Source organism: Poromitra crassiceps, assembly GCF_964638095.1.
Source record: "Poromitra crassiceps genome assembly, chromosome: 11".
NCBI classification, from domain to species: domain Eukaryota; kingdom Metazoa; phylum Chordata; class Actinopteri; order Beryciformes; family Melamphaidae; genus Poromitra; species Poromitra crassiceps.
This window is the reverse complement of record NC_139643.1, coordinates 5,293,087-5,305,434: the sequence shown is the minus strand read 5'-3', so window position 1 is coordinate 5,305,434 and position 12,348 is coordinate 5,293,087. Positions and strand designations below refer to the sequence as shown.

At 40.2% G+C, this 12,348-nt stretch overlaps 1 protein-coding gene across 1 annotated transcript in view; it reads left to right on the top strand.

The window, feature by feature from the left end:
• The window catches only part of LOC310785736 (NLR family CARD domain-containing protein 3-like), a gene marked incomplete at its 5' end in the record, with an annotated part of 41,584 nt that extends 39,731 nt beyond the window's left edge, over positions 1–1,853 (top strand). Inside the window, one exon of the mRNA XM_083646869.1 lies at positions 1,159–1,853. Within this exon, the coding sequence (XP_083502995.1) occupies positions 1,159–1,688 (530 nt within the window). The 3' untranslated portion in view covers positions 1,689–1,853. The remainder of the gene's footprint in view (positions 1–1,158) is intronic.
• Between the last annotated feature and the right edge of the window lie 10,495 nt (positions 1,854–12,348).

Here is a 12,348-nt window from a genome sequence, read left to right as displayed (position 1 = left end):
ACTCTTAATGTGTAATTTGTCCTCCGTGGTATCGAAAATGGTATGAGTGAGTGAGTGAACTCTAAGTGAGTTCATGTCAATTCTGCTAATAAATACATAATAGCTGCTTCTTGCCTTTTAGGGGTATTTTTTTCTCTTCAGTTACACAGATATCGTGATGTATCGTAGGTTAAATTTGTACCCTGAATATATCGATTATCGTAGAATCGCTGTATCGTGATAATATCGTTATCGAGGGCCAAGTATCGTGACCATATCGTATCGTGAGTTACTCCGCGATTCCCACCCCTAGCACACACACACACATACATGTGCTCGTGCATGCGCACATACACACACACAGACATGCACACACGCGCACACATACAGAGCAGACAGACACACACACGCACTCGCACACGCACACGCACACACACACACACATACACGTGCACATACTGTACACACACACAGACATGCACACACGCGCACACATACAGAGCAGACACACACACAGACACACACACACACTCGCACACGCACACACACACACATGCACGCGCACATACTGTACACACACACAGACATGCACACACGCGCACACATACAGAGCAGACACACACACAGACACACACACGCACACACTCGCACACGCACACACATGCACGCGCACATACACACACACAGACATGCACACACGCGCACACATACAGAGCAGACACACACACAGACACACTCACACTCACACTCACTCACACACACACACACAGACACACTCACACACACACACACACACACACATTCACAGCTCCTCTTCTGTCTCTCCCTCAATAAAAAAAGAATAGATACAAAACTGCCCTTAATCTTAATCTGGCTTCCCACCCGCAGACACGGCCAAATGTGCCTGTAAAGTTACACGGGGGCTCGAACCTGCACCCCCATGTTGGTAGGCAGGGATTCTACCACTGCACTACGCAGACGCCAATGCATTTGTTACCTTCTTGAGGTTGGTTTCGCTTTTATTTTGATTTAAATCAATAAATGAATATAAAATAAAATGAGCCACAAAAATGAAACAGTTGAATCATAAAGAGTGAAGTTATTCATAGAATAATAATCAACACAACAGGTGTGTTAGATGAGAAGCTGCTGTTGTATTGAGTCTTGTTCTCTCATCAGATGCCTGTGAACTCACACTGGACCCAAACACAGCACACAGATACCTCCTCCTGTCTGAAGACAACAGAAAGGTGACATATGTGAGAGAGGAGCAGCCATATCCTGATCACCCAGAGAGATTTGACACCCTGTTGCCTCAGCTGCTGTGTAGAGATGGTCTGACTGGTCGCTGTTATTGGGAGGTGAAGAGGGAAGGATGGGTTTCTATAGGAGTGACTTACAGAGGAATCAGCAGGGAAGGAGATGGTCTTGACTGTAGGCTTGGATGGAATGAAAAGTCCTGGAGTCTGTTGTGCTCTGATAACAGTTACAGAGCCTGGCACGATAACAGAGACACAGACATACCTCGCCCCTCCTCCTCTCACTCTAACAGAGTCGCAGTGTATCTTGACTGGCCTGCTGGCTCTCTGTCCTTCTACAACGTTTCCTCTGACAAACTGATTCATCTCCACACGTTCAACTGCACCTTCACTGAACCTCTGTACCCTGGGTTTACTGTCTGGTATGAAGGTTCAGTGTCTCTGTGTTAGATAGAGGAGGAGTGAGAGAAAAACACACTGTGACCAAACACAGCTGCTGACATGATGCTTCACTCTGTACAGGTTCAAATATCTTTCTTTTGATCTTTGGTATTTGATTCATCTCATCGTTCCAAGCTGAACATTTTGATGTTTTCTAGAACCGTTTCCCAGAGTTACATGTTAAATAAACACGGTTTTATCTGTTTACAAACCTGTTTTGTAATAAATGTGTTGACATTGTTCACTCTGTGTGTGTGTGTGTGTGTGTGTGTGTGTGTGTGTGTGTGTGTGTGTGTGTGTGTGTGTGTGTGTCCGTCCGTGTGTCCGTGTGTGTGTCCAACAGTGGTATTAGTAAACAAAACGAATAGCCTACTATCCACCCTAACACTCACTGTGTGTGCGTGAGCACGTGTGTGTGTGTGTGTGTGTGTGTGTGTGTGTGTGTGTGTGTGTGTGTGTGTGTGTGTGTGTGTGTGTGCGCACAATAGAGCACACACACACACACACACACACTGAGGACAGACATGACTTTTAAAATGGGAAGAGAAGGTGAGTAGATTTTGCTTTGGGAAGAGGAAGAGAGAGGAGAGAGGAGAGGGAGAGAGAGGAGGTAGAGAGAAGAGGGAGCGAGAGGGGAGAGAGGGAGAGGAGGAGGAGAGAGAGAGAAGAGGGAAAGAGGGGGAAGAGATGGAGGGAAAAGAGGAGGTGAAGAGAAGAGATGAGTCACTGATAACAGTTTGAGTGTAGAGTTCTGCTACGTCCACATGGACACAGATAGATTCTCCTCCATTCATAAAGAAACATGGCCTCCACACCTCCATCCACATGACAACATGAAGAGCATTTCAAACAGCATCATTTACTATCAAAGCCAGCGTCCAGATTCCACACTCACCCCGTCGGGCGACGAGCTGATGTGGGCGTGTCTCTCACTAAATGTCAGGAAGCTGAAGCTGTGGTTCAATACGACTTTTTCAACAACACTTTTTATGGCACAAGTGAGTTTTTTGTTTTCTTTCTTTCTGATGTTCATTAAGAACAATATTCATCACATTTTCTGAGTTTGCTGAAGAAATGCTTTTGATTTCTGAAGTGACGAGAAGTTTCTGAAAGTGAGTTGGAGCCAACCAGCTATTCAGTGCCTGTGTGTTTTAATGTAGAAAAGGCCACACAACACATAGTGAAAGCTACCAGGCTACTGATGACAATAATAAGCTTCCTGTCACCTGCTCAATATAAACTAAACAGACATTTCCATGAGCAAGTTGAAGTGATGATGTCAGCGTCTTCAAAAAGCTCTGCTCCACCTGTCCACACCAATACAGCTAAACTGACTTCTGATATATCTCCTCACATGGAAGGCATGTTCCACTGTGGGCCTCCCCCCAGACAAAGCTTGAGAAAAGGTGCCCCCCCCCCCCCCCCCCTCTCGCTCAATTCCTGGATGTCTATGAGATCATGATGATATTATTTGATCCCATAGACACACAACAATTGAGCCAATATGGCCTGATATCATATTGCTGTTTGAGATATTTCAGACTACAGCAAATAGCAAATAGCATAAAACAGGTGTGTCTGTCTGAAGGCATTTATTTGTTTCTGACTCTGGGAAAATGGGATAAAACACAAAAATTCCCCAAATTCTGTTTTGGTCTTCTGCAATGTTTTGCTGTATTGGTGTGGACAGCTGGGGCTTTTTGAAAACTCTGACATCATAACCTCAACCTGTGCATGGCGTTGCTGTTTCATTTGTATTGAGCGTGTGTCAGGAAACTAGGGCTGCACGATATTGGAAAAAACTGACATTGCGATATTTCCCGCGCCTGCGATATATATTGCGATATGAAAAAATAGAGATTTTCACCAGATTACCAGAATAGCTCCATTTTAAAGAAAATAATACTTCTAGAATGATTGGGGTGAATTTGTAGAGGAGTCCATCTGATTTTGGAGGGGAAATTAGGTATTTTAATGTTTCTCAACCACTGGGCCATCTATCAGGGTGCATACACATTTTGACCAATGGATTTCCATGACTTACATACATGAAAAAGTGAGTGAGTTATGACATTCTACTTTAAAATGTCACTAGCCTACATTTCACTTAGTGTACTGCAGCTTTTAAAGCCAGGGAAAGACAACATGTATGCTGTATCACCATATTACCATATCCAACATCTAAGACCATATATAGTCTCATACAATATTGATATACAATTGATATATTGCCCACCCCTAATATTGAGTGCCAGAATCTACCTCCCAATGATGCTATTCGCAGAAAAACATTAGATTTCATTGATTATAATGACTGCTTTCAACTTCTTTCGTTCTTCTAACATTTCAATAAATCAACAATGAAACACCCCTGCCACTTTACACACTTGGTCTGACCCCCTCCAGAAACTACCAAGTGGTGCTGCACTCCGCATCTCTGGAGTTCCGGTTTTGGAGCGCACCACAGTACAGAGAGACGACGATTGACATGCAGCATCACTGGTGACAAACAATTCATTCCTGAAAAGTAATAAATATACATTTATTTGCCCAGATATGTCTCTTGTCTTTTTATTTTGACTGAAATATTTTGTGTAAATGAGTCACTATGTATGATTAACTCTACCGTAACTGCTGTCATCTGAATGATGCATCATCAGAGCCTGAGGGGGAGAGAGAGCTGCGGTGATACACGGACAACTTCTCAGTAATAATCACTTTAGCCTTTGTGTCATTATATTATGTTGCTGTCTTGCTTTTTGGTGTTTCAAGAGTAAATATCTCCAGTCCACAGACATGTTGAGTTACAGCAGCCAGCCTGCTGTAAGCTAGTGCGCTGCAACCTGTGGACACGTCCGCCTCCGCAATCACATCGTTTACATCAGACGGGCTACTGTCAGCAACGCAACATAAGCACAAATAATTCAATTTAGGTCTCTGTGCATGTTTGTTGTGTTGAAGCTAAGCACTAAATGAGTGAGTACAGTAGTGGGGCGTCTCTCTCCTTTGAGAGAGACTGCATTTCACTCAGTAGGCTCCTCCCCTAAAGTGAGAGTTTATCAAGCAAAATGAGAGTTCATTTGCTTTTAACATCTCACGTCCTGCGATGTGACTATTGCGCATGCGCACATCTATGGGCTGATATATGTGCCACCTCAAATTGAATTCGAATTGCTCAACTTGAATTCGAAATTTTTCATTTTGAATTTGAATTGCTCTTTTTGAATTCGAAATTTTTCATTTTGAAATTGAATTGCTCTATTTGAATTCGAATTTTTTTATTTTGAAATTGAATTGCTCTATTTGAATTTGAATTGCTCTATTTGAATTCGAATTTTTTCATTTTGAAATTGAATTGCTTTTATATTTTGAAATTTTTATTTTTTAATGTGAGTTGAAAAACTGAATCTGAATAGCATAATTTTAAACTGAATTTATTTGCTTTGAAATTATTCAGTTTCCACATTCCTATTTCAAAATTAAATTCAAAATTTTCAGAATCTTGTGTTCAAAAATTTCAACATGTGTGTGCGCCATCCGGGTCCTCAAGGAGGAAGAGGAGGAAGGAGGAAGAGCAATCGAGCGCAGATTGACCGAACTCCTTTTTAGGTGAGGGGCCGAAGGCTGCTATCTGCTTTCGTTTTTGAGATGATCGATCCCCATTTTGAGGTTAGATGCTTTTTTCATATGAACTAAATAAAATTCTTCTGAACACGATTCCGTTTGTTGGCAGCCTCAAATCGAACGCAGTTTAATGAAAACGTAACTTATTAGATCAGGGAAACGTTATGGCAGTGCTATTGCAAAAAACAATCAAATGCTCGTTTTAGCGTCACATGACTTGAATCAGCCAATGATATTCCCGCAAACAGGACGTATAGGAAGTGTGAACAAACCATAACAAACGCATCACAGAACGAAGCCGCTGGTAAGTCTGTTAAGATAATGTTTAGCGAATATAATTCATAATCGTTTTAATAGTAATAGTAATACTACTTTGCTACATCTTTGATGCAGTCAATATTGGCAACCGGCTAGTGTTAAATTAATTGTCATCACACAAGTTGTCTCTTTGCTGGTGTTAGGCTACAGCTAACACCATGTTGGACGTTACCAGAGTGGGAAATTAATTATTTTGCGTCTTAAATCTACCAGCCACTTTAGTATTTCACCAGCATTTAGCTGCAGTGCTAGATTCTCACCCTGCACATAAGGCTGCTGTTGCAGTAGTGGCCTTGTGTCCATTCTAGACAAGGAAGACAAACCCCAAGACTGTGTTACAGTAGGCTAAGTGTATCTTGTCCTATAATTGACCAGACTAGACAGAGGTTGAAGTAGAAGAGATAACATTTATTACAAACGTTTACATCATCTGCAGCTCACCAGTTACTCGTGTCAATATTTTAACCTAAAATGTTTTAGCATTGATTTTTAAAAGAATTGCAAAGAATAACAGTTTTATGTTCTCCTGTAGGATGTGTTTTGGAGAGCATTGATAAAGGACTACCAGTACATCCCAGATCTCCAGAGCCTGAACAACGTTTTCTGTCAAGCTGCGAATGAGGGCTAGGTGTGACAGGAAACATGTCGTCACAGATTGTCTTTTGAAATGTAGCATATGAAATATAGCCCAATTAATTATAGTATATAGTAATCTTATTTTTTCCAACTAGAAAATGTTCAGTTTGTAGCAGCAAGGTGCATACCTCTGACACTAACACTGTGTTAAACTGTAAAGGTGGAGGTTACAGGTGTAGCCTCAGCAAGTGAGACATCCAGGTGGAATGAGGAGGATTCAGAGGAACTAATGCCAAGGGTTTTTATTTACAAACCAAATCCCTTGATTAATGATGGAAAATCATGTGGACAGATGATTTGGCCTAAAAGACAAACAAGGTATTAACAAAGGATTTGATCAAACAAGGGAAAACAAATTCAACTGTAAAGTAATATAATAAATCAAATACTCAAACACTTCAAACGATGCATCTGCACATGGACAATCAATTGGGAAGAACAGAGCAGAGCAGCCTCCTCTCAACAGCATACATGGCCTACTGAGCTTCACCCAATCAACCACCCTTTATTGAGCCCATGTGCAGCTCAATCAGGGCCCCAGGTGTGGCTGGTTAGGTGGGGCTGAACTGGTGGGGGGATTTTGTACAACTAACATTTAAAAAAGTCTAACATTGAAGTATTTTTTACTCTGAAGAAGACTAGAAGAAGATTACCTGTCAAAATGTCACTCAGCCCCTATTAATAAACGTGCAGACAGAAAAGAGTGCTCCATATGTCTTTACTCCAGGCAGTCTGTGAAGTGCCCAGGTAAAACTTCTTTCTATGTAGGTTCCACTATAACATTTCTAAATGAAATGCTGCCGGTCACTAACACTAACCCATCTTTGCAGGCCACATCATCAGTGCACACTCATATTCATGCAACTCCATTATTCAGCACTGTAAATGTTACTGTTGCAAACAGTATGAATAGTTAATTGATTGTGTCCCACATCTGTTATTTTGGAATAAAAAAATATTCTATGCCCTGAAATGTAATGTCATGCATAATTACTTAGATTTTCTGACATCACATTAGGAGGGGTTATGCATTGTCATTTATGCTGTGATGGTAAATAAAAGGCACATATATAAATGTCCTTATTTATTACAGGTAAAACCAAACATGAAACTACTAACAAGTACTGTACATGTTTTATCAAATTTAATGATAGCCTGCATATCACTGTATAGATTAAGACTGTTCTTCACAGCCACAAATATCAATATGCAAGATGATTGGCAGGGTTCCTACATGCTTTCCATTTTTAAATTACATATTTTCCCATGCAGACCCTATGTTCTTGACTGGATTTGATTTATGTAGGTATTTGATAATGCATAGTGACAGCAGCTAGATAGTAAATAGCATCCCTCTATCTGAACATTACTCACATCAACAAAAACTGGACTCAAAGTGGCTACAACATAAAAGCTGTCTTCCCCAACGTCAACGACGGGTCTTCATCCCATACAAGGAGCAAAATGATAGTAGCATGGAGACACAAGAGTATGGTGGTTGCAGAACATCTCTCCAAATCTGCGGGTATCTGCAGTCTGCAGGTTTGGGTCCGTGATAGACACAGCTAGCAGTTGTCCTGTTCTCCATCCCACCGTCACAGTCATCGCCAGAGGCAATGTTCTCTCTTCTTGGAATCTCTAATAAAAGAAAACGTAGTAGTTACTGTATGTTACATGTGTGGCCAACGTTGCTAACCTAGCTTCTGAAATGTTTACGGCTAGAATTCATTAGATCGATAATGCTACCGTAGCGTAATCTAGTTAACGTTACCTCCACCTCGCTAGCTATAGCAACATACTGTTCTAGCTACAGCCTACAAGGAAAATTCATTCATTTATCAAATGTCTTTATCTTACCAAACACAATTACGCTAGTTTCTGAGATAATATATAGTGTGGCATATACCTGTGAATAACATGTAATGTAAATGCTCAACATTGTGCGTTTATTCTTACCTGGAAATCACACATCGATCCGTAGCTTGTTTCTGTGGCAGTTAGCCTCTATGGTTAGCCTAGTTGGCTAGCTAGCCAACTAGGCTAAGCGCCACAGAAACAAGCTCAGCTGGTGTAGCTACGTTACGTTATGCCGGTGAAAATACATGGTAACCAGTTGGTATTTACCGTGGTTGGTGTCCTCTCATCCATGATGATGAGCAGACAATGGAAAGACTGGCGGGCGGCTAATTTAATACATCCACGGGAGCAAAGACCTGTGGTGTAATCTCAGTACATGATGTTGACCTGTTGATGATGTCACGGGGTCGGGGGAGGATCAGTTCCGGGTTCACGAGATTCACTGTCATGTACTGTTCAATGATATATACTGTATAAACATCCTTGTTCAACTCAAAGTGGTCTTCTATGATTGTAGCGTATGGAGGACCAGGAGAGTCTTACGCTAATGAATAGAGTGTCCCCTTAATAATTATCCAATCGTACAATTAAAAAGAGTAATTTCAAAAAGAATTCACAAATGACGTATTAATACGTCATTAAAAAGTCGTATTTGGAAAAGGAACTTCAAAAACATCCATTAAACAGTGTATTTCAAAATGGAATTACGAATACATCATTTAAAACATCATTTAATACATTGTTTCCTTATTCCTATTCGAAATAACCATTTGGAATTGTATTTGAAGTCACTATATTAAATGCCCGATTCCAAATAACGATTGGAAATGCCATTTACCCATTGCATGACACTTTTGGCCTTAGCCTAGAAAAACTGTGTAAAACAATGCAAATTAGACATGTACTTTAATTTTAAATTTGACATACCTTGTAGGCCCTGGAGAGTCTTAAGCTAATGAATAGAGTGTTCCTTTAATAATTATCTAATCGTACAATTAAAAAGAGTAATTTCAAAAATAATTCACAAATGACGTATTAATACATCATTAAAAAGTCGTATTTGGAAAAGGAACTTCAAAAACATCCATTAAACAGTGTATTTCAAAATGGAATTACGAATACATAATTTAAAACATAATTTAAACAGTGTATTTCAAAATGGAATTACGAATACATAATTTAAAACATCATTTAATACATCATTTCCTTATTCCTATTCGAAATAAGCATTTGGAATTGTATTTGAAGTCACTATTTCAAAACCAATTCAAAAAACCGATTGGAAAACCATTTCGTTTTAACATGACACTTTTTTGCTCTTTGTCCCCAGCCAAACAGTGTCAATCGTGAATCCATGGTCCTAATGCAAATGAGCCATGTAACAGGCTCTCTGATTGGCTAGAGAGCTTTGAGGTGCGAAAGAGCCTGGCTCAGTTAAGCTCTCTAGCCAATCAGAGAGCCTGTTGCATGGCTCATTTGCATTAGGGGGCTCAATTCACGATTGACACTGTTTGGTTGGGGACAAAGAGCAAAAAAGTGTCATGTTAAAACGAAATGGTTTTCCAAACGGTTTTTTGAATTGGTTTTGAAATAGTGACTTCAAATACAATTCCAAATGCTTATTTCGAATAGGAATAAGGAAATGATGTATTAAATTATGTTTTAAATGATGTATTCGTAATTCCATTTTGAAATACACTGTTTAAATGATGTTTTAAATGATGTATTCGTAATTCCATTTTGAAATACACTGTTTAATGGATGTTTTTGAAGTTCCTTTTCCAAATACGACTTTTTAATGATGTATTAATACGTCATTTGTGAATTCTTTTTGAAATTACTCTTTTTAATTGTACGATTAGATAATTATTAAAGGAACACTATTCATTAGCTTAACACATTCAGTGCCACAGCGCTTCAGTAAAATTGTCTGGAGCCTGTGCCAGGTTCACTTCCATTCAGTTGAAAACAGCTATATAATTTTTTCTATTAGGGGTATATTGACAGGACTGGACTCAAATGAAACATTGGACACTCCTGCTTCTCTCAAAGAAGAAATTTTGTTTCTAGACAGTTCCATTATGAAATGACAGCCTCTGCAGGAAGAGCACTTTCAAGGGTTTTCTGCTGTTTTTTTTTACTTTCCGAGATAAACACACTTTTATGTAAACAAAGGTCACAGAATGAATTCTGCTTCAAGTGTGATAAAATGCTATACCTAAATGAAAGGTTGGAATGTCTACTTTACCTTGGGGGAAAAAGTATGTAAAAAGAATGTTTCATTGATTTTTTACAAATATTTGAACACTGCTTAGTCCAACTTCAAGACGCTGCTTTTTATGGCATCAAGGTGTATGTTGCAGGCCATCTCTCCATAAAGAAACATGATATCAACTTTTTTTTTTGTGATGATGAAAGTACACTTCCTAAGCTTTCATTTGGTGTGTAACAATCAAATATTCCACCACAACATTTCATGCAGTGTATTCTTTTCTTCAAAAAAACCTTCAAAGTAGTTTCAAAATAAAACACATTTTTATGCATAGTATTTTCATAATAGCCCACAGAATGAATTCTGCTTGATAAAATGCTATTCCTAAATGAAAGGTTGGAATGTCTACTTTACCTTGGGGGAAAAAGTATGTAAAAAGAATGTTTCATTTATTTTTTACAAATATTTGAACACCGCTTAGTCCAACTTCAAGACGCTGCTTTTTATGGCATCAAGGTGTATGTTGCAGGCCATCTCTCCATAAAGAAACATGATATCAACTTTTTTTTTTTTGATGATGAAAGTAGACTTCCTAAGCTTTCATTTGGTGTGTAACAATCAAATATTCCACCACAACATTTCATGCAGTGTATTCTTTTCTTCAAAAAAACCTTCAAAGTAGTTTCCAACTAAAACACATTTTTATGCATAGTATTTTCATAATAGCCCACAGAATAAATTCTGCTTAGAGTTGAACAAAATGCAATACCTCAAACGAAAGGTTGGAAACTCAACTCAAGTCAATAACAACAAGTATGTGAAAAGAATCTTCCATTTATTTTCTACAAATATTTGATTCCAGCTTTTTTTTTTTTTTTTTTTTCAAAAGAACCAACACATTTTATGAAAAAAAGGCATACACATGACTGATGCTATTACTGTGTTACAACTGCTACTATTCTTGTTACAGTAATGACACTGCTATTGGACGGCTTGACAACAGTCAGACAGCAGGCAGTTTGTGTTTGGAGGTAACGTTACTGTAGTCTTGAAGGACTGAATCCCGCTACAGCTTTCTCTCCAGTGTCTCTACTTTTCAACTGTCAAAGCAAATAAACATAATAAAGCTTGATGGACTGCCCACACACTCGTTGACACTAACTAAACTAAACTAAACACTGCATCACTGGCTGAAGCGGGGGTGGGGGGGGGGGGGTCGGGGAAAGTATCACTGTGAGTGATACTCAAAGTAGCACGGGTAGAGGCAGAGAGGTACGTGGTCACAGCCAGGGCAAACGTACTTGGTTTCTTTTCGTTGTCCCTTGGCTGCGCAGTGTGCACATTTTCGATATATTGTTTTGGTGGCTGGGTCTGCCACTGGCAGTGGCACGTGCCCCGCGAAGTCCACATCCAGCCTCGCTGAAGCGGACCTTTTGCGTGGGTGGGCTGGTGCTCTTCCTGGAAGAGGAGTTTGGGGAGGGGCTGGAGGAGGAGGGGGATCTGCGGTCCAGGACTTGAGCACAGACAGGATGAAGTCTTTTAGGGTTCTGCAGCTGGTCGTTGGGTTGCGTGCCCTGTACACAATGAAAGCATTGCTCATTGCGATCTGCATCAGGTACATGACGAACTTAGAGCTCCATTTTGAAGTCTTCCTGATGAAGGGGTAATAGGAGATCTTCTGGTCCAGGCGATCCACACCACTCATGTACTGGTTGTACTCCACCACGCATGCTGGCTTCCTCTGGGGGACTCTCTCACTGTTTCCTTTTTGTCTCACCGCCACAGTTGTCATCTCATCCTGGTGGAACGTCGAAATCATCCGGACGATGCGTTTGTCTCGCCATGCCAGGACCATCACTGTGTCATTGTGACGAGCGCGGTGTTCACCTACTGCCAGGTCAGACGTGGTTACCTCGCGGATGGACGGCGGTTCTCCCCTGTTGACACGGAGTGTGCCAGCTGAGTGGATCTGGAGGCCGAGGAGAAGACGACACATTGACTCGCTGTTGTAGAAGTTGTCCA